Source organism: Denticeps clupeoides, chromosome 18, assembly GCF_900700375.1.
Source record: "Denticeps clupeoides chromosome 18, fDenClu1.1, whole genome shotgun sequence".
NCBI classification, from domain to species: domain Eukaryota; kingdom Metazoa; phylum Chordata; class Actinopteri; order Clupeiformes; family Denticipitidae; genus Denticeps; species Denticeps clupeoides.
The window spans coordinates 12264696-12286302 of record NC_041724.1 but is presented as its reverse complement, the minus strand read 5'-3'; the positions used below and the strand labels follow the sequence as shown (position 1 = coordinate 12286302).

At 42.7% G+C, this 21607-nt stretch overlaps 2 protein-coding genes across 3 annotated transcripts; one reads left to right on the top strand and one right to left on the bottom strand.

Moving 5' to 3' along the window:
* The first annotated feature begins 1227 nt into the window (after positions 1-1227).
* Positions 1228-13243, top strand: sytl4 (synaptotagmin-like 4). Of its 2 annotated transcripts, none has more exons than XM_028960445.1 (16): positions 1228-1522; positions 3720-3845; positions 4800-5015; positions 5235-5344; positions 5429-5537; positions 5647-5772; positions 7001-7109; positions 7408-7620; positions 8273-8365; positions 8467-8645; positions 8758-8860; positions 10108-10290; positions 10647-10749; positions 10923-11031; positions 11106-11314; positions 12607-13243. In XM_028960445.1, exons 1-16 carry the CDS (start codon positions 1515-1517, stop codon positions 12747-12749), a joined length of 2139 nt encoding a protein of 712 aa, XP_028816278.1. In that variant the 5' UTR covers positions 1228-1514; the 3' UTR covers positions 12750-13243. The 2 variants fall into 2 exon arrangements, with proteins under 2 accessions (XP_028816278.1, XP_028816279.1); XM_028960446.1 differs by having other exon boundaries at positions 1229-1522; positions 10129-10290.
* On the bottom strand, positions 13127-21296 carry srpx2 (sushi-repeat containing protein X-linked 2). The gene is made up of 10 exons (XM_028960448.1): positions 21116-21296; positions 18829-18909; positions 17762-17953; positions 17491-17667; positions 15686-15809; positions 15481-15602; positions 14447-14626; positions 14136-14269; positions 13791-13912; positions 13127-13653 (listed from the first exon to the last, which is right to left on the bottom strand). Exons 1-10 carry the CDS (start codon positions 21189-21191, stop codon positions 13473-13475), a joined length of 1389 nt encoding a protein of 462 aa, XP_028816281.1. The 5' UTR covers positions 21192-21296; the 3' UTR covers positions 13127-13472.
* Between the last annotated feature and the right edge of the window lie 311 nt (positions 21297-21607).

Below are 21607 nucleotides of genomic sequence, written 5' to 3'. Positions count from 1 at the left end.
GGCAACACTGAGCATAAAACCCTGTCTCCACCCCAGTTTCTATCCTTACAACAAAAGCTTCTTCGTGGCAGCATCAGGTGACATTACAAATGCAACCTCTGCTGTAATAATGTGGGGACTACATCCAGCAGCAAACCAAACATGCCGATCAACAATCAGCGCCTTTTCCCAGGAATTCAGAGGAATGGTGACTCCGACATTCCTGAACACATCCAGCGCACCTGAAAATCAACGTACCCAGTCACATGACACACATTCGACCAGGAAATACATGGCAATAGCCTGGAATTGTGAATCATTATTAGTTCCTAAGTCAATTCTCCAAAAAACCAATTCATGTGAATTTATTAATATTATATATAGTATCGTATGTATGTATGTATGTATGTGTGTATGTGTGTGTGTGTGTGTGTGTATATATATATATATGCACACACACTCACACACACACATAAACAGTACAGGACAAAAGTTTGGACACACCTTCTCATTCAATGTGTTTTCTTTATTTTCATGACCATTTACATTGGTAGAATCTCAAAACTATGAATTAAAACATATTGAATAAGAAGGTGTGTCCAAACTTTGGCCTGTACTGTATATGTTTGAATGTATACATAAATGTGTGTGTGTGTGTGTGTGTGTGTGTGTGTGTATATATATATGTATGTATATGTGTGTGTATGTATATGTGTATATATAAATGTATGTATGTGTGTGTGTGTGTATATATAAATGTATGTATATGTGTGTGTATGTATATGTGTATATATAAATGTATGCATATGTGTGTGTGTATATATAAACGTATGTATATGTGTGTGTATGTATATGTGTATATATAAATGTATGTATATGTGTGTGTGTGTATATATAAATGTATGTATATGTGTGTGTATGTATATGTGTGTGTATGTATATGTGTATATATAAATGTATGTATATGTGTGTGTGTGTATATATAAATGTATGCATATGTGTGTGTGTATATATAAATGTATGTATATGTGTGTGTGTGTGTGTGTATATATAAATGTATGTATATGTGTGTGTATGTATATGTGTATATATAAATGTATGCATATGTGTGTGTGTATATATAAATGTATGCATATGTGTATGTATATTTGTGTGTTGTCACCGCCAGGGCTCGAACACCCAGTGACAGGGAACACCCCGCGCACGGCACATTTGCATGGATTTGCAGGTGGCGCTTCGGACAGACTTCCTGCGCTGCAGCCCGGTCGACGCGCTGCTGGAGGAGGTGTCGTGTGGGCTGAGGAAGTCCCAGCTCCCAGCGCGGTGTGGGGAGGTGCAGCTCCGCACCTGTTGCGCAGCTCCGCCGCCGCCGCCGCCGCGCCTGTAACCGAACCCGCGATTTCCACAGAACGACAAAAAAAAAAAAAAAAAAAGCTCCGTCTTCCGGGATTGAAGTTATTCTGACTCACGTCCCCCCAAAAAGTGCGGCGACCGCGGCGGCTCCGCGCAGGACGAGGACCGGAGGACCGACTTCCATGACGGGGTGAGAGGCGCCGCTGCGCGCTTTTTATCGCATCAGCTGGATTAAAAAAGCGTTTTTTTAATCCTACGAGTGTCTGTTCTTCTTCGGTTTATTTACCTCGCACGTTGAAAGTTTTTAATTACAATTCTTCTTATTGTTGCCGTTTAAAGCAGCGGTTCTTTCTAGTAATAAGCATCCAAATCATCTCATGGTGATTCCCTCCGCGCTTCCTTTTCCTTTTCCTCCTCATGTCACGTTCCAGTGGCAGCTGTCATATGCAGTCAGTTCGATCTAACATCTAACGCTGCAGTACACCGCGCTCATAGACTAAATGTCTCCTCCATTTATCTGCCATGCATTCATGGAAGCTCGAAATCAATCAATAAGTCAACCAATCAATCAATCAGTCAGTAATCTGTTCAGCTCCTTTCTTTGTTTTACAATGCACGTTGGAACAAAGGGTTTAAAGCCTCTGGTGAGTAAACCCAAGGCCTTTAGAGCAGAACCTGGGCTCATAAGGGGTGTAAGTTAAGTAAATAAATTCTAGAAACCAAATGTAGCCTATTTTATGATGCACGTTGGTGGCCGTGGGCTAAAGGGACCTGGTGGGGGAGGGGAGCCCAAAACCGGCTTAATTCTAAATTACATTTACAGCATTTATCAGACGCCCTTATCCAGAGCGACTTACAATCAGTAGTTACAGGGACAGTCCCCCCTGGAGCAATTTAGGGTTAAGTGTCTTGCTCAGGGACACAATGGTAGTAAGCGGGATTTGAACCTGGGTCTTCTGGTTCATAGGCGAGTGTGTTACCCACTAGGCTACTACCAAATTAGTATGTATTATAGTTCGTTTGGCATGGACTAATATTTGTTGGGCATATCAGACCTGGGTTGCCAGCACCATGCATCATAGTTAAATAGATTAATAAATTTATTTGACCTATTTGACAGTAGTTTTGTTTTTTTACATTAATGTTTCCTTCTCTGATTGAATGAATTTCAATAATAAACTGCCTCAAGAAGGAAACCGGATTGTGGTTATTGATGAGACGGTCCCTTATTCGGACAGGCCCTTATTCAGTATCGCTGGAAAAGACACAAACCTCAGTGTTTTTTTTTTTTTTTTGTTTAGTTTTTTTTTTCAATTTAAATATGTTAAGCCCGGTTTACTGCAGATTAATGGCTGTAGTGCATGTAAATATTCATTCTATTCTCTGGACCTTAGGCGATCACTGCTTTGCCTGCCCTGTTGCGACAACACATTTGTGCAGTTTCGTTCATGAGGTCGTAAAGTGTTAAGGGAAGAGCGCCTAGTGTAGCTGTAAGGGATTGTCAAGTTGCGCTGTGGAACACATGCAGCCACATTCCATTCAGCCGCTCGCGGACTAAATATCAGCACTGAATAAATAATTATCCTCCACACTCCACCCTTGGCTCTGTGTCCTTTGAGGGTGGGAACCGTGAGATATGCCGGTGAGCTCATGTTGGTTTTGCTTTTCCTGTTCCCATTCCCGAGAACTTGGCCGCAGCCACCCACGACCCATCAATCTTAACATTTATTTCTTCCATTTTTCTCTGGGAGCGAGAGGAGGTTCCCACCGGTCCCTCCGTGGGATTATGAAAATAACGCTGTCTGCCTTATTGCCACTTGGGTCGATGCTTTTTTTTAGTTCTAAAGCACTGATTATAATGCACAGATTTCATCAAGATGTGAGTCTGGTCATTTGGTCATATTCTACATTTGGTAGGATTGCTACTATCCCAGTAAGGCCCTCAATAAGCCAGGATTTCATAATAGCATTCACGTGTATTTCCATACAGAACCTGTCAAATGATGTGTCACATGATGACGCGAGTTGCTTAAGGCGGCGGAGCAGATACGGATGCTCACAGGACATGGAGAATTTACGTTGGGCATGCCCTGGTGCCTGGGATTGAACAAGTTTTCAGTGTCTGCTGTGTTTCCACCGTTGTGTTAATTGGCCAGCGCCTACGGGGCGCCACACCAATCGCCTGATAGGCTGGCGGCTGCCGGCTCTCCACATGGAGGCCCAGGGAAGAAAAGGTCACTTCAACCACCGCAAGGCCCTTCATGCATCTCTGAAATATCAGGGTTTCTGCTCATCTACATATATGCCTTTTTCACGTTAAAAGTGCACCGCCGTACTCCATGTGGGTTCAGAATGTAGGTTCTTAGTCTCTGTGTATGTGTGACCAGGGTAGGGACAGGCACAAGGATGCTGGAGATCAACGTCTCATCCCTGACCGAGTCGGAGCGGGAGATGATCCTGGAGGTGCTGAAGAGAGACGAGCAGCTCCGGCACGCTGAGGATCAGCGAGTCAAGTAAGAATCAGCCCAACCTGGCAATGAGACTTTTAAACAGTTCAGTACAATGAAATCATGTTTCATTACACAAAAGGAAAAAAAGGGCAATATTCTCATTGCTTATGCATATGCATCTCAGAAAATTTCATGAAACGGTCCTTCATTAAAAGCCTGTAAAATCTTCAACATCTCACCCACAGCCAATGACCGGGTGTATAAATGGACACACTTTTCAGAAGTTAAAGTTTTTCCTTTCATGAACATTTGTAGGTAATAATCTGCAATACTAAATTTTCCCAACAAAAAAACAAAATGAATGTATTATATGTAGTCTTACCTTTTATGAATGAATCATTTACATACAATTGATCAAAAATAATTATACAGACAGAAATGACCAAATTTAAATTGATTGGACCTAACTTATTACATTTATTAAATTATGAAAATAAACGACTTTTCTCGTTTGTTTGTCAAGTGCTCCTGTAGCTAAATCAGTTGTTTTGTTCATATTGTTATGTGTGTAGTCGAGTTTCCTGTTTTTTCCTGGGGTGTATGTGTGAGATATTGCTAATCTGCTTTATAAGACGTTGCCAGGTATGTATAGAAATGTGTCTGTGTGTTTGGTCTGGTAGTGGACGTACGTGGACGTACGTGGTGAAGGTTAACAAGTGTTATTACGAACGATGAAATTGCAGGAATTGGAGGAGACAGGACCTTGTACTTCATGTTGCCAGATTTTGCATTGTTCTTCATAGTCTTGTTTCAAGCACAGCATTTACTTCTCAGTTTTGTGGGGTCTGGCAGTCATTTCTTCTTTATATTTATTAATGTCTGTAAATCCAGGAGACGTGCTTGTGAATGCTCCTGAAGCGTGATTGCTGATTCCTGCTTATCTACTATAGCCTCTGTGTTAATGTGAAAATATCAGATCCTAATGCTCTTCGTTTCATACATTTCCGCTCTCTGCAGGAAGCTGAAGCTGGAGGTGCTGGACCTGAAGAAAAAGGGCGCGAAGCGCAGCAGCGGGAAGTACAGCGAGCGAAGCTGCGGCCGCTGCCAGCAGCCTCTGGGCCGCCTCGCCACCTCCGACGGCCAGTGCCAGGCCTGCAAGCACCAGGTGTGCCGGAACTGCCGCTCGGTTCGCACCAACGGAGCCTGGGTGTGCAGCGTGTGCGCCTCGGAAGCGTAAGAGTCTGCCTCGTCTCGGGTGTTATCTACACTGGTGGTTGGTGACTTTTTTTTTTTTTTTTTTTTTTTTTTTTTTTTTTTTTTAATTTGCCAGCCAGTTAGGAATTGTTGCCTCGGGGGGAAGAGTAAACCAGGGAAGTGGGGAAACTCAACGACGCACTCTTTCTTTGCTGGTTAATGTTTCACCGAGAGGCCTAACGTTTTATTTCCCTGTAGTGACCTGAAAAAGAGTAGTGGGGACTGGTTCTATGACCAGCGGGTGAACCGCTTCTCCAAAGCCCCCGGCCGCGAAATCGTCCGGGCCTCCCTCAAGAGCCGGCCCCCGGGCAAGCACCTCATTTCTGACGACATTTGCCATGAAGAGGGTGTACGCCAGTCCTTTTCTGAGGCTCGCTGTTGGTCTGTTTCAGTGAAGAAGCGTGAGACCGCTGGGGAGGTTCTCCTGAACAGCGTGGATTTAAGCCCAGCTGCTCCTGTCCCACGACCCAGGCTCAAAGACGTGGCTATCTCCAACAGAGGGTGAGAAGAAACCCATACCCTTTAGAAATGTCTCGGGCAGTTCAACACAACTTTGGGGCACTTTGTATTTATTTTTTTGATGATGTTGTGAATCTTATGTGATTTCCAGGCAGTCGGGTGCCACGGAGCAGCCCGAGGTGCTGCAGCAGCGCAGCGACACAGAGTCCACAGATAAAACTAGTCTAAACAGCCAAACTGGGACAGAATCCTCCCGTGGCACTCCAGTCTTACCCCGGTGAGTCAGTGTCACTGTGGTAAAAGTCGATTGTTTTCATTATTTAAAAAATATAAAAAGTAGGTCTTCAGGTCCAATCAAGTATGAGCTGTATAAATTAAATTATGGATATTTTCCTTATTTTATCTGTATATATAAATATATTTTTTTATAAATTGTATGTAAATATTTTTGGATTTCACTTCCCTTATTACATTATTGAAACAGTAATGACCTTTTCCATTTTATCCATCAGACTAATAATCACCCAGTTATTAAGGGTACATTTTGGCTTTTTTGGGAAAAAATCATATAAGGAAGCACCACTAGATGGTAGTAGACAATGTTCTGTATTTCCCGTTATGACTATTTATCAAACTGATTAGAATCTGTGGATATGCAGACTCATTTGATCAGTTTTCTATCATTATAATACAAACCAGTTCAAAACACAGAAAACAGTTTAGTCCTACAGATGTTAAAAATAGCCCAGCCATTACTTACTTAATTATACTTCAAATTATTACTTCAAATCACCCAAAGTTTCCTAGTCCTGTCTGAAATCTGTACCAGCCTTTTTTTAAAATCAGGGATGAAAGATTCCCATCTTCCAGATGCCGTTCTGTTCAAATGGAAATCTATGGATGTATGATGTCTGTGATCACTAACATCTTGGCCACAGAGTAGCATATCATGATTGTTATGTCAGAAAAATGACAGTTTCAAGTGTTTTATTGACATGTTTGGTTGTGTCAGAGAAGTGATATAATTTGTTACGATAGTCACATTTTCATTAACCTTCAAATTGTGCAAATTGCAAATAGAAAAAATGTGGGTAATGACAATGCAGAATTTCCTCACTAATATGACATAATTGCTTTACACACACATTTGATAAAGGTGTATTTTGTAAAACTAAAGGTAGGAAACACCTTTGCACATTCATAGGTTACATGATCTACAACAAAGAGTCATATGATATTCTAAAATAAATGGCACAGTGTGTCTGAAGGTAATTGGCTCCCCTGGGCCGTGATGTAGGCGCAACAAGTGCTATTGAGTGGCATGGCTCATCAAATGTCACATATGTCGACGCCCCCACATATATATCCGTAATATCTTGCATAACACGCCTGCATGGCTTTCTTTTAGAAATAATGACTGCTAGTGCCATGATTCATGGACTTGTTTGTCGTACGAAGAGAGAACGCTTTACGTGTTCATGTTGGTGTGTCGTTTTAATCCACAGGAAAGGCAATTCGCCCGCTAAGCTAAGTCCAGCAGGTTCTGACGCATCAAATCGTTCAGTTCCTCCCAAACCCAGCAGAAGCCACAGCCCCACACCCAGCACAGAGACAGTAAGAAGTCATCCATTCACATCTTTCATTTCATTTATTTACAATTTATTGCTGTAACATCCTATTATTTACTGCCTGCTAAATGAACCATTGTTTTGTGTGTGTGTGTGTGTGTGTGTGTGCGTGTGCGTGTGCGTGTGCGTGTGCGTGTGCGTGTGTGTGGTGTGTGTGTGTGTGTGTGTATGTGTGTATATATATATATATATATATATATATATATATATATATATATATATATATATATATATATATATATATATAATTTATTTTTTTTTTTTTTTTTTTTTTTTTCTCCTAGTCTTCCCTAAAACATAATCTGAGTCCCGCCACCGACTCGTTGGTGTCAGAGGATGACAATCTGTTCAAAAGAAGTGTCAGGCGGGTGCACAGACTCTCTGGAGCTTCAGGAGGGCTGGCCACGTCAGTGCTGGACCTGCGTGATGGGGGTTCTAATGCCACGGAGGGTTCCATGGGTGACCGAAGCAAGTCGGTGCCAGGTCTAAATGTCACTGTAAGCAATTCCTCCTAGAAAACATCAAATACATTCTAGAGTTCACATATTTGCATTAGGTACATCTGTATCATAAATATGTACTGATGCAAATGTTGGAAGATATGTTATCTTCTCTAAACTATAATTTAAATGTTTTCAGTTTAGTCAATTTAATTCTAATACCAATTTGCATAGAACTTGAATGAAAGATATATTTATTTTCCTTTTTATAAATGTGAGCGATGTTAAAGACAAGTATAAAACATTTACAACCAAATTTGGCCTAAGTAGACCATTTCTACTGTTTCGACTTATGATGCTAGATTTGTTTGTGCTTAGAATAAATTGTATTAATTTAGCTGACATTCCAATTCATAATATCCTATCAAAGGTTGTCAGTGACATTGTGGGTGCGGTGAAACCAAATGAAAGTTCTTGGCAAGCCATTTTTGCTGACTGTTTACAGTTATTTAGAGATTTTTTCGTCCTCCTGATGTAATGTTACCCAGGTTCTCAACCCTCATGAATGCTCATGAATTTCAGGAACAGCTGCCCTGGATCCGAAAAAAGGCGTAGTGTTGTTGTTGTGGGTAGCAGTGGTTGAGCCTATAGTTAAGGCTATTAGTCAACTGTGTGACATGCTGTGTGATTATGTGTGCTGTGATGTTAGGATGACGAGGAAGATGAGGATATTGATAACTTGGTGAAAATCCACAGAAGAACAGTAGCCGACAGCAACTCAAGCCTCCGCCGCAACTCCAAGGTAAACGGCAGAGCTGGGAACTGAGTAAATGGAGCAGGTCAGCGGCGTGTGTAAACATCGTGCGCGTTTGGTATGTGGGTGTGGTGGTGTTTGAAACACAGAGCACTCTGGGAAGCATGATGAGTGTGTACAGCGAGGCTGGCGATTACGACACGGTGGAGGTGAGCGGGGAAATTATGTTCTCCGTCGGCTACGAGGAACACACACAAATCCTGTCTGTCCTGGTGAAAGAATGCCGGGGCCTGGCGTATGCCAACTCAGCGAAACAGCGCACCAACCCGTGAGTGCACTTACACCCACGCGGGTTGGGGGGAATTTATTCTCAGTGGGAAAATTCCATGTTTTGATGGATTTTTATGGGAACTAATTAAGCAACCTCTCTCAATGTGTAGATACGTTAAGTGCTACCTCCTGCCTGACAAGTCTCGTCAGAGTAAGAAGAAGACTGCAGTCAAGCAAAATACCACCAGTCCTGCCTTCAATGAAATCCTGAAGGTATTTAATGTAAAACACAATGGACTTCTTAACCAGTCCCAGAGCCTTCCTATCCTGTATCCCGTTTCCCACTGTGCTGTGACTGGATGCTCAAGTTATAGGCAAATGATCCACATCACCATTTGGTGACGTGAAGTGTCTCAGTAAGGTGTTGGCCACAAGCCACGAGGGTAGCTTCATTGTGTTTCCTCGTCACAGGTTCTGTTCCTCTGTTGGGACAATGGTGGTGACATCACATATTTACATTTGTAGCATTTATCAAACTGCCTTACAGTCCCCCTGGAGACTTGTGTCTTGCTCAGGTACACAATGGTAGTAAGTGGGGTTTGATTGATAGGCGAGTGTGTTTCACTCCATGACTATTGTCATATTGTACAATCACCTCCATAATGTGAACATTCATTCTAAGTGAAGGGGCGAACCAAACATGACACCATAGCAACATGTACATGATGCTGGATATCCAGGACTTAAAAGCCCCAAAAATGAATGATTCCAAGAAGTTAAATGATCAGACCTGTTGGAGGTAATGGTCAGACGTTGTCCTCTCGTTCTGCTTGCAATCACATCATTTCAAATGGATGTTGACTCTGGTAGACATGATTCATTTACTTTGCCACAGTAACATATATATATATATACTGATTCTTCACCTGATCCTTGCACTAGTGTAAAAGTGGTACGAGACAAAATCATACATTTTCTCTTTCTAATTGCTGAGATATTCTCAGTTTATTTTTGGTTGGCCTAGCGGGGTAATTCAGGCTCGCCATGTCTCCGGTAATCCATAAATCTTTTACCAGTTTTCAATCAGTGGTAAAGGCATGCGATTGGCCCACGTCTATGCTATTGAATGTTCTGGGAATAGTGAAGGTGCTGTATGGAACGGATGAAGCCCATTCCTTCAAGTGTAGCACAGCGTTTTGTGTTTTAAATTCCGTTTCAGTTCATAGTAGATTAAAGCGCTGACCTCTGACAGGCAATTAGATTTGTATTGACACAGACGTTAAGTTTAGCTTCATCATCGTGCATGACTAACAGACAAATATTGATTTTCGCAGCCCATTTTTGTAACCCACAGTGTAAACAGAACGCGGAGTGAGGACAGATAGGTTTGGACACGGTAATCCTGAATAAAGGTGTTCCCGTACAACTATTTTGATGAAAGGCCAGATCCTTCATTAAACATATAACTACCTGATGTAGGAGTGTATGTGTGTGTGTGTGTGTGTGTGTGCTTGGTCCAGTTTTCCTTTCTCTTTTTCCAGTACACCATCAGTCGCTCTCAGTTAGTCACGCGGACCCTCCAGCTCTCCGTCTGGCACTATGACCGCTTTGGCCGCAATGCCTTCTTGGGCGAAGTGGAGATCCCACTTGACTGCCATGATGTTGACGCTCCCCATGAACAGTGCGTGGCCCTCAGAGGGAAGGTACAGTTTCAACCAAGCCTTCCCTCAGCTTTGCATCCATCAACAGCCTGATATGACATTTGATTATTAATAATAATGATAATAAACTCTCCAGATCCTGATCAATAGTGTTTACTGACCACCATGATAAATCTATGCTAACATGTCTGTGCGTTGTGGTTGTTTTAGTTTTGAAATAATAAAATAAAATAAATGAAAACATGCTATAGTTGTAGTACAATAAGGCATTAAAATGCAGTAGATAGGAGGCAAATGCGTTCCTACCTATAATTTATAAAAATAATAAAAAGTATAACAAATGAATAAATAAAGAATAAAAGATTTGCTGAAAATAGACTTTTCTGTTCTTCCTGCAGGCAATATCATCCCAGTCGTCCGCATTTGCACAGTACAAAGGGGAGCTGGTGATCTCCCTGAAATACATCACACCCAAAAAGCCGCCTGGAGAAAAGCCCAAAGGTGGTTTAGTCTTTAATGCACTTTGTCGTATTACTCTACTGTAGGGGTTTGCCATATGCTGCAATGTTGAATAAGGTTCTGAAGTGTGGAAAGTATAAGCGTGGAAAAAACGTTGCACAGTGATTTGGACTAGTGTGTGTTATTTTTCTCCTCGCTCTCTTTTCCTCTGACAGGAAAGAAAGGGAAAACAGAGGAAGGGGCAGAGCTGCATGTCCTGATCAAAGAAGCCAAAAATTTAACAGCTATGAAATCAGGGGGCACGTCCGATTCCTTTGTGAAAGGGTCAGCAGCGCTGTTTTAACGTTCACCGGACCCTTTGTGGACTCCTTTAAACCGAGTTGTCGTACATTCCCCAGGTATCTGCTGCCATCCAAGAACAAATCCACAAAGAGAAAAACCACCGTGGTTAAGAAGAGCTTAAACCCGCACTACGATCACACGTTTGTGTATAAAGATGTGACCCTGGAGCAACTGAAGGACATGTGTCTGGAACTGACCATCTGGGACCGGGAAGCCCTGTCCAGCAACGACTTCCTTGGCGGAGTGCGACTGAGCGCAGGCAATGGTACATGCATTCATATTTTGCCCATTACATAACAAAAATGCTATAGAAGCCTGTGGGCGTGATCACCGAGGTCAGATGTTTAGCCCAGAATGTCTTTTTGGAAAGGTGGGTGTGGCCGTGACGGGATCTCCTTTGTGATGTTCACTGACACCCCCATGTAATACCCCCCCAAGGGGTATTACAAACATAGATCACCAAGAGAAACAGAGGAGGAAGGGAGGAGACGGACCTTGTGCTGCTTTTTGCCTCTGTGATGTATTATCCAGAATGAAGTATTAGGGGACGTGAGAGATCATCCCCATAGGCTCCTCCCATTTTCCTATTTTCTTTTTGTCTTCTGGGCTTCAGAAATATTTACACACCAACAAAATGAGCGGGGTGGAAGCAGTCCTGAGGACATGTGATGTTTACACTCCTTGAAAATTGGGCCCGAAGACATACTGTTGACTAGAAATACATCCTATATACCAGAATGTAGCCTACAGTGTCTTCATCCTTCCACATGGACATGTACTTTGCCACTGCATGAATGATGCATTTTTCGAGTGTATGTCTGATAATAAGACACACTTCAGCTTTCTGCACTTTGTTGTCTGAACACTAATGAGCCGCGTTATATTACAGCCTTCGCTGTGTACACGCCGGGTTCAGTATGCGGCCTGGGGCCACAGTTAATCTGAGTGTCATCGGAGGACCTCTGAGTGGTTGTTGCTCTGGATACACTTCTTCTTTCAGTGGTGTCCCACACTTCTGATTCTTTGATGTCTTAGAGGGGCACATCGCATGACAGCAGAGTAATAGGATAAGGTTAAATTAAGCCGACAAACCAGACTTTGGGCCTAATGTTCCTAGTTAACCCCCCTCCTAATTTGGTTATATTGACTGTGACTGCAGACCACTTAACTTAAACAACACGTTTCACTGAATATCTGTGAAGTTTCTCAGTCGTCCAGGTCATGGTTATCTCAAAAAAAGTTTGTTTGACTGGCGACTGGACTTTTATGGATCCTTGATAACGTTGGAAGGGCGAAACGTTGTCAAGGATCTATAACAAGTCCAGTTTCCAGTGAAATAACCTTTTTTGAGGTGTTTCACTGAATCTTAAAAATACCCTCTTGTTAAAATATGCAAGGCTGTGCCATAATGAGACCACTGAAGAAGCATACAGTGTGTGTGTGTGTGTGTGTGTGTGTGTGTGTGTGTGTGTGTGTGTGTGTGTGTGTGTGTATATATATATATATATATATATGGTGATTTAGTGTGTTTTTAAATTGTGCGTGCTCTTGTCACAGTCACCCTGAAGTCTGGCCATGATGAGTGGGTCGCAGAGTCCTCCGAGGATGAGGTGAGTTTATGGCAGCGCGTCATGCAGTACCCCGACTCGTGGGCAGAGGGCACTCTTCCACTGCGTGCCACCATGGGAAAGAGCAAATGAGCGCATCCTGTCACCTCCAGTCAGCACAGAACAAGGGACCGTCTGTCACCGATCATCTGAATCTTCAGTTATAACTATGAGTTAAATGACACTAAGAAATCGCTACATAATGATAACCTTACAGTGTCAATGGACAACTTTTATATTTTTAAATAATCAAATGAATAAAGTAGAATACTGTCAATTTATGTACATATTTTGGTGCCTGTATGTTCAAGCGCAATTCCAATTTGAAGCTATTTTGAATTGAAACACTACAACAAGTTTGAACTGGCTGCTTTAACAGTGTTTTATATTAATTTCCTTTTAGGTTAAGTTGTCAATATCATCATATAAATGTCGTTTGGGTCACATACACATGAATGTAACAATTTCTCTCCAATCAGTTGATATATTTTGCCCAGCAAAACCAGCACTTCTTGCAAATTTATCTTCATGTCAAGTAATTTTAATGGCGTATTAAATAATATAAAAATAAATATTTGACCACCCAATGTACTACTCCAGCGCTGATTTATATGCTGTTTTTTTTATGCACCTACAGTCCAGCCTTTAAATATTCCTTGACCTTCCTATACACTTTTATAATGGGTTTAGCTACAATACCATTAGTGTAACGCTAAATTAAATACATGATGTCTCCTCTGTATTCACTCCTTTGTTCTGAGTGTGTCCTGTCACGGAAGGGTCCTGTTGTCAGAACTCAGGAGTCCTTTAAGGCGCTCAGTCACAGAATTCCCTGTTGGCCTCCAGCCGTTCACGTTCGTCCTCGTCCAGCAGGAAGTCTTCTATGTGAGCGAAGAGCTCTTCGGATGAGGCGGGGTTCACAAAACGCTCGCGGTCCATACCGTACTCGTCCAGCAACACCATAGTGAAATATGAGGTGGAGATGCGTAAAGACTGCCTAACACACACAAACATTTGAGAAAACCCATTAACTGACAATATTTTGGCAGGAGCAATGAAAAAAAAAAAAAATCCAATTACTACATCCTGTTCCCGGGCTGAGATTTACAGTTATTGTGTGGAGCGGGTTATTACCTGAGATCTTCAACCACCTGAGTGTCGAGATGTCGCCCCTTAATTCGTCCGACTTCTTTTGGCTGCACCCCGAGCAGCTCGATCACGGTGACATGGCGAAGGTCCAAACCACAGTCTGCTTTCTGTGAAGGGTAAGTGGAAAAAAATTTTGAAAAAAAAATATAGCTCTGAATGAACTGTTTATAGAGTAAAAAAAAATTCTATACATTTACTGATTTTAGCGTCAAATAAAGTCAGAGGGGTGCATTTAAATATCTTAATAAATCCAATCCAAAGTCGAAAAACAGAAAGTCAGCTGAAATTCAGGGCATAGACCTTGACAAACTGCTTTAGTCAGTGACGTACCTGAAGCATTATGTTCTGAAGCTTGTAGTACTCATTGCCTAAATCAGGTGTGGATACAACCAGCAGCCGCCTCTTCTCATAAAACTGATCGAGCAGAGCAGCCGCAGTCCTCACATCGGTCTTGATCTGCATTGCTGGATGCACCAAACACACATATAACTCCCGTATATATACAGTATACAGTATACAAATTCTATATTAGACTATACGATTGCAGGACAGTGTCTATGATACAATCACAAGCCACATTTTAAAAGGTAGAATTTTTAGAATTTACCCAAGACCATCACTACTAGGTGCCTAGTACTCACAAGTGCACAGGGCGGGTTCATCGGACCAGCTGCGGTTAAACTGGCACACACGGGTGGCAGGGCCCTGCCTCTCGTACCCACTTTCACAGTGGGACTCGCACACCGCTCCGTAGTTGTTCTTGCTGGATGAGCACGTCAAGTACCCGTGGATCGGTGGCTTCAGGGCAGGGCATCTCTTCACTGTTCAGACACAAATATCCAACTGACTCTTCATAGATTAAGGCTTCGTTATATTGAAATGTGCAAGGAAGTAAGTAAAAGGAAAAAGGTCAATGTTTTTAAAAGCGTGGGGCTTATTTGCTTGGCAGTCGTCAGTTTCTCTTCTGTAAGATACGAACCCTTTTTGTTGGTGTGCAATTAGTTCTGACAAAAGAGCATGGTCTTAAATAATGTTTGCACATGTGCTGCATTGACGGACACACGTAATAATCCAGAACAAGGAAGCGTGTGTGACAGCTGTCAGTTCATTGCATAAACGCTTCACCTACCACCACTTTTAAAACAGTGCCCCAAGTGACTTCAGTAGATAGTTTCTTCTACTATATGGTTTTCATACTTTTTTGTACTGTGCGACATATTAGTGATTCCCATGTCCATCACTCATCAGGACGGAAATACTACGTCTCTCACCTCCCTTTTTTCCATTCAGATATCTGTTTACAGGTTTCGGGTATCTAACGCGTTATTTAATCATTCTACTACTGTTCATGAAAGCTGCTTAAATCTGCCTGGCCAAAATACAGAGTCCATTATCCGCTGAAACCAGATATGAAGTCTTTTGAAGGCCTGAACTTGAAGGTCTGGGGATGAGTTTGTAGATCGCAACCTGAACACCTGCACACGCCTCTTTCCAAGTGGGTATTAGAAAGTACGGTGGCCAGCAGGTGCCATCACCTGCTTCTGATTGGTGCTGGATACAAGCTGCTGTAAAGCGTGAAACGTGCCCTCCGTGGCCCGTTCTGGGGAACTCACAAATACAAGAGAACAGATCCTACACATTTTATCAGGAATAAATGGCAAGTTGCATTTCTTACCTTCAATGTGCACAGAGAACTTGCAGGCTGCCCTGTTCTTAGCCTGGTCATAAACTCTGTAGCGAATAATGTGGATGCCCTCGGTGAAAACTGACCCCGATTCGGGACCAACGCGCATTAGGCTGTAGAGTAACGCAGACATGGTGGATTTATAATGGGGCAGAAGACACTTTCTCAAAAGCAAACAATGTCTTGCTCTACGTACTCGAGGGATTTGCCAGCGGAATCCGAAACCTGCGGCCGGTCCCAAGACACTTTGGCGGTCAGCTTGTCCGGCTCGGCAACCTTGACTTTGGATGCGGGACATTTTATTTTTGGAGGCTCGAGGTCTGAAAGTGTGAGAGGACATGCTGAACAGATCTGGATGGGGAGGGGAGTGAATAGTTGGCTCTGGTCGAGTAAACTTCCTCTGAGGAAGTCGCCCAGCTGCTTCAAACAGGCTTTCAAAACAAGATAGTGAGGAATTTGCAGGCCGTTTAACAACCCATTCCAGTGCGAATGACATGTTTGTCATTGTGTTTATAGGCTCAAGGCTTCAGCCCATCATCGATTTTAGAAGTAATCTGCATATGTAAATAAGCGAAAAATGCAGTGGAGTTACGTGGGGAGACGTCGCAGCAAAAAAACTGAAAGTTCAGCAAGGGGAACACGTGTGAGAGTGGAACAAACCGAATCCAGAGTTCAAGACATCTTGGCAACTCGCACTTTTCCAATGTGGAATTTCATATTTCACCACTAAACACACCACTGAGTGTTCACAGAACTTCATTTGGATGATTTCGTTTCTCCCACACTTTTAATGGAACGTATGACTACTAGCATCTAAAATATCAGTAATAAAGAGACTTTATGTTTGCTACTGCTAGTGCTACCACAATGAAGAGATGACGTAGCTTTCTAGAAGATCAGACTTTGGAATAATTGGTATAACAAGTTTGAAGGCAGTTTAAGTACATTTTTGCTAATTGAGCGTAGTTTCCTGTTGAAGCTGAATGGACAAAACACCCCTAGGGTGCACTAAGGTGCTCTTAGACAACAATTCCCAGCCAAACAGAGCAAGTCCTTCAGTGGTCCAGTCAGATCTCATTTTAAAATTCCAATCAAAACCACAGGAGTGACCTCCAAATATAAAAAAAAAAATATTACTGTTAATAATGTCAACTCTCACACTCTCTCTAATTGGCCATATCACTTAAGTGAAGTGAATGACATTGAATATCTTGTTACACAGGCATCTGGCATTGGGTGGGGACATACAATCAGACACGGAGTGAACATCTTGAGGACTTCCTAGAGCTCAACAAGTTATTGCTGCTTCTGACTGAAAGGTGTCAGAACACGCAGTTTATCACCATCTGTTTCTGTTCGCTGTACCTTTCAAAGCCTCTGTTGGTTGAAACCACTTCATGCTCAATGTTTCTGTCTAGCCCGTGTCCGAATGACTAGACGCGTAGGTTTGAACTTCTGCAGCATGAGAACTGGGCCATGGATTCATGGAAGAATGTGGAGGAAGGACATTACATTTATCCAGTCTTATCCAGTGCGACTTACAATACGTAGTGACAGGGACATTCCCCCCCTCAGGGAAGACAATGGTGGGGTTTGAACCTGTGGCTTTGTGGTCTTTGGGTTCGTAGGAGAGTGTGATTGCTGCTACCACCCTACTACCACATGACACCAGGTTGCACTATGGAAAGCTGGGAAACATCGGGCCCTACATTCATGTTGATGTTGCCTGACAAAGTATACCCCTTCTATTAGCAGGATAATGCATCCTGCCACACTGCAAAAATGGTTAACTTTGTCTCCAAATTCTCCAGATCTCAATCTAATCAAGGGTCTGAGATGTGCTAGAAAAAACAAGTCCAATCCATGGACAACAGCTTGGTGTCAGATACATCAGCATGACTCTGAGGTCTAGACGAGCCCATATCTCAATATGTCAGTGAACGTTTCACCGTGTTCCCTGTATTTCAACTGAGACTTTAGCATCTACTTCCAATTCTGTACCTGCACAAGTGGGCTCAGAGCCACTCCAACTGCCTCCATCCTGGCATATGCGCAAGCGGTCTCCTTCAATCTGGTGGCCCGGATCACACATGTACTCACATCTCGAGTCCACAACTGTACCATCCGGGCAGTGATAAGTGCCATGTGAGATCAAGGGCAGCACGTGGCAACGTACTCCTACGAGCAGACAGGCATCAAAGACACAAAATAACAGATGAGATGCTGAAATGATCTTTTATATACCACATAAAGGGGTGTGGGAAGTACCTACTTCGACAGTAGGCTGTTCCTGACCATCTGCGGCTGGCCATGCACTGCACAGAAGGTCGGCCGAGCAGCTTGTACCCGCGGTCACATGATAACTCGCATCGTGAGCCCAATGAGCTGTAAAGGTTCCTGCCGTATGGAGACGAGCAGCTCACCTCGCCATTGGACAGGGTCAGCGTGTGGCACCAGCGGGATTCTGCCAGTGCACAGGGGACCAGGTTTTTATTTTTTTAGCAAGGTTAAGTGACCTTACCAAAAGGGCCTGTTCCCTGTGTCAGATACAAACTTGCCCAGAGGTTATTTCCCACCCATTCCCAGCCATCTTTTTTTAAATCCATGTTATCTAGTCACATATAGAGAGTTCCCTAATGTCACAGTCACAAATCCCCCGGCAGAAGGTTTGAATTCAAGCACCTGATCATACGCATGCAGCCCTGATCCTGAGATATCTAGATGTTTGTGACCCCTAACAGATGCACACAGATTTCTCTGGTATGTATGGATTTATTTGTGTAAATTGGGAAGACATTATTGATGTGAAATTTGCACCAGGAGAATTTGGTCCACAGTGTATACATAAACAATGTGAGTTTATTCAAAAGCCAGTCATCAATAATGCTGTCAGGTGCCTGTCAAATTGCTAACAACAGAATCTTAATAACTTAATCATATCAATTATGTGTTGTACATATTGATTAAAGTGGCAAAATGTAAGATTCAATCTATCAGTGGAGTACATAACTCCACATGTGTTCATTCATAGTTTTGATGCCTTCAGTGAGAATCTACCAACCTAAATAAAGAACACACATTGAATGGGAAGGTGTGTCCAAACTTTTGGCCTGTACTGTATACTTATATAATTTTCCTGAGTGGTGCTGTGTTATATTTTGGGGTCATCGCATAAAAATCCTATACTAGTAGAAGGACACCAAAGATGGTATTTCTTCATCATCATGATCATATTTGGCTTAATTTGATATTTGAAACTGTTATGCAGTATATCATATAGTTATGAGAGACGTTTCTGTTGTGATACCGGCCCGTTGCCAGTTGCAGTATTTTGCTCACTTCTGTAGTCCAGCTGTGGCGTGTAGTAGGTCTCCTCCTCGTGTACGACCTCACTGTGGCTGTTATACGTTGTCCCTGAGCCTGCAACCGCAAAGTTGGTGTGCATGGTGAACGTCAGTATATCCACAATGCAAAGTGCTGATCTGTCAACTTTGTATTTCTGCTGATGACTCAGGGGGCCGTAATGAGCCCCTAGACAGCGCTGCACAACTGGTTTTCATCTTAAACCACTTTCAGGGAATTCAAACCAGAACAAATAGCTTTTCGGAATCCAAAACCCATCTTAAAGAATGCGGGCCAGTGCAGCGGCTCGATGCGTTCTCCTTTCTCTAGTCGCTTCTAGTCCTTTACAGGGTGTTTTGAAGAAGGTGGGGGGGAAGAAGATAAAGAAAAACACCTGGATTTGTGATTATGGAAGCTTGCAGGACTACGCCAAATCCCTGAGGCTCAGAATCTATTTCCTGTCGATTCACATCCCAGTGAGGCGACTGTGTAAAACCAAAAAATGTTGTCACCCCAAATACTGTAATAATGCTTCAACAATAATGAAGTGGCCACAATAATAAAGTAATAATGGCACAATAATAATGTGGTTCACGTCTGTATTTCTCCGTTTCATCTGCTCTGCCAATGGGCCTTCGGTGCCACTGCGAGGGGTGGGGAAGCTCACGCTAGTGTAATACCCTCAGAATACCCTGCTGGAGGGGCAGCTCGACCAGATGAGGTGAAGGGACCTTGTGGCATCTTGAGTTGTGTGTATACATTTAATGCTGAAATAAAGCCTACAAACAACACAGAACTGCAAATGCGTCACAGCCGGTGTGCGGGGAAGGTTAAAGCTGTAGAAAGTCTTTCTATGTTTTTATTAAAAGAACAGGAATGGACATGCACAGCAATGAAACGGTCCAGTTGTACGTGCATCAGCCTCTTCGTACCCTGGCGTGCTGGAGCTGAATCCTTCATAAAGCCACAGTCACTTGGACTGGAGACAAACCGCAAGCCGGGCATTTAAAGCGCTATTGAAGAATAATGTGAACTCATCACATCAGAAACGTAAGAGGATTACTACCACCTTTAAGAAACATTTGAAAACTCACTTGTTTAAAAAGTATTTCAAACAGGTCTAACACTAACACACACACTAATAAAAATTTGTCTAGCACTTAACAATTCCCTAGCATGTTCTATTCTGGACAAGTTAGGCCTTATCAGGGCTCTTGGTTTTTTGATTCACAATCTATGGAAACTGAATGAGAATTGCTGGTGACTTCTCCTTGTAAATCTGCCAAGTAAAGTACAGAAAAGTAAGGAAAACTCTAAAACGCGTTGAAGACCCACGTTCTGGGGAGAAATTAAAAGCGTATCTAAAATACAACTGTGTTTTGTGACGAAGGAGATAGCTTCATCTACAGACCACAAACAAGTGACACCATGCTTTGACTTGACGACTTCACGCCGACTGACACAGGCCCGACCACACAGGCCCTCGGTCCGGCGAAGGTTGATGAGGTTGTAAAATATCCAGACTGTGACGCAGCACACGTTCGTAACAAAGTCTGTGCTCAGCTTACTCTACATGGAAAGCATGTGCTCACCGCTTTTCACTCCGGGACCACGTCCAGATTTGACATAAATAATCTACCTCCACTGCGCTACTGGAACAAATTCTCCGATTTACGTGGCAGCTCGGGAAATGGATGTAAAGGAAAAAACGGAAAATGCACTAAAAGTTTGGCCCCTGATCTACTTTTGTCATTGTGACCATTGCACTTGTGGGAATTAGAGGTGACCTTTTTAAATGGGTGCAAATTAGGGTTCTGTCGACAGGCACTTAGTAATTAGGTGGTGATTAAAGATGCTGCTGAGGTTTAATTACTGACCCTCAGTTCCGAACTGACAGTAAGGACAGGAACAGACTACGTTCGAATGGCTGTGTAAAGTAAACGACCAGCCTATTATTATTATTATTATTATTATTATTATGACGACATCCTGTATCATGACAAAATGTATCACACACTAAGACGAAAGGAAGAAGAAAGGTTAACTTAAAACCGGGAAGTGATGTTAATTATCGAGGGGTGTCATGTCCGCGGACAAGAAGATTATTATTATGGCGTTCTTAAACAGAATCATGACATTTCTAAATCAACGCCTTTACAATTAGAACGAGACTGCGCGTGTTATTCCATTATTAGGAGATCCGTGGAACACGTGGGAGAAGTTCGAATAAACGGATCTGGCCAGAGCTTTAATGAGATGGATGAAAAGAACGAGCCGTACTTACCTTCGCTGGTTAGTCCAACGATTTCGGCAAAAACGTGCGCCTCCAGCAGCAAAAACATAAAGACCTTTGCAGACATCGCAGTAAATCTCTACGATGCGCGATCGATGCAGGCGCGTCCGGAGGGTCCCGGGACAAAGTGCGGTCCGACATTCGCTTCCCCGCCGTCAAATCAGCTGAGGCTAAATTTTGGTGGCGCGCATGTACTCAGACCTTTACGGTAATTGCACTACTATGTAATGTGTGTAATACGGTAAACTATATTTACATTTACAGTCAAATTATTTATCAGACGCCCTTATCCAGAGCGACTTACAATCAGTAGTTACAGGGACAGTCCCCCCCTAGAGCAACTTAGGGTTAAGTGTCTTGCTGAGGGACACAATGGTAGTAAGTGGGATACTCACAGAAATGTTCAAATAAATTCTTACATCTATGTACAAATATGTATTCGTTTCTCAAGGTCTGTTTATTTCCCCTCATTTCTGAGTCATG

Excerpts from the sequence above, each read along its gene's own strand:
- sytl4 (XM_028960445.1), top strand. Across the intron at positions 8,366-8,466 it reads GCCTCCGCCGCAACTCCAAG|AGCACTCTGGGAAGCATGAT; the intron begins GTAAACGGCAGA and ends TTTGAAACACAG. Across the intron at positions 10,291-10,646 it reads GCGTGGCCCTCAGAGGGAAG|GCAATATCATCCCAGTCGTC; the intron begins GTACAGTTTCAA and ends TTCTTCCTGCAG.
- srpx2 (XM_028960448.1), bottom strand. The coding sequence starts at position 21,191 with ATGTCTGCAAAGGTCTTTATGTTTTTGCTGCTGGAGGCGCACGTTTTT. Across the intron at positions 15,810-17,490 it reads CTCTGAGCCCACTTGTGCAG|ACCTCGAGCCTCCAAAAATA; the intron begins GTACAGAATTGG and ends TCACACTTTCAG. Across the intron at positions 13,654-13,790 it reads CAGGTGGTTGAAGATCTCAG|GCAGTCTTTACGCATCTCCA; the intron begins GTAATAACCCGC and ends TGTGTGTGTTAG.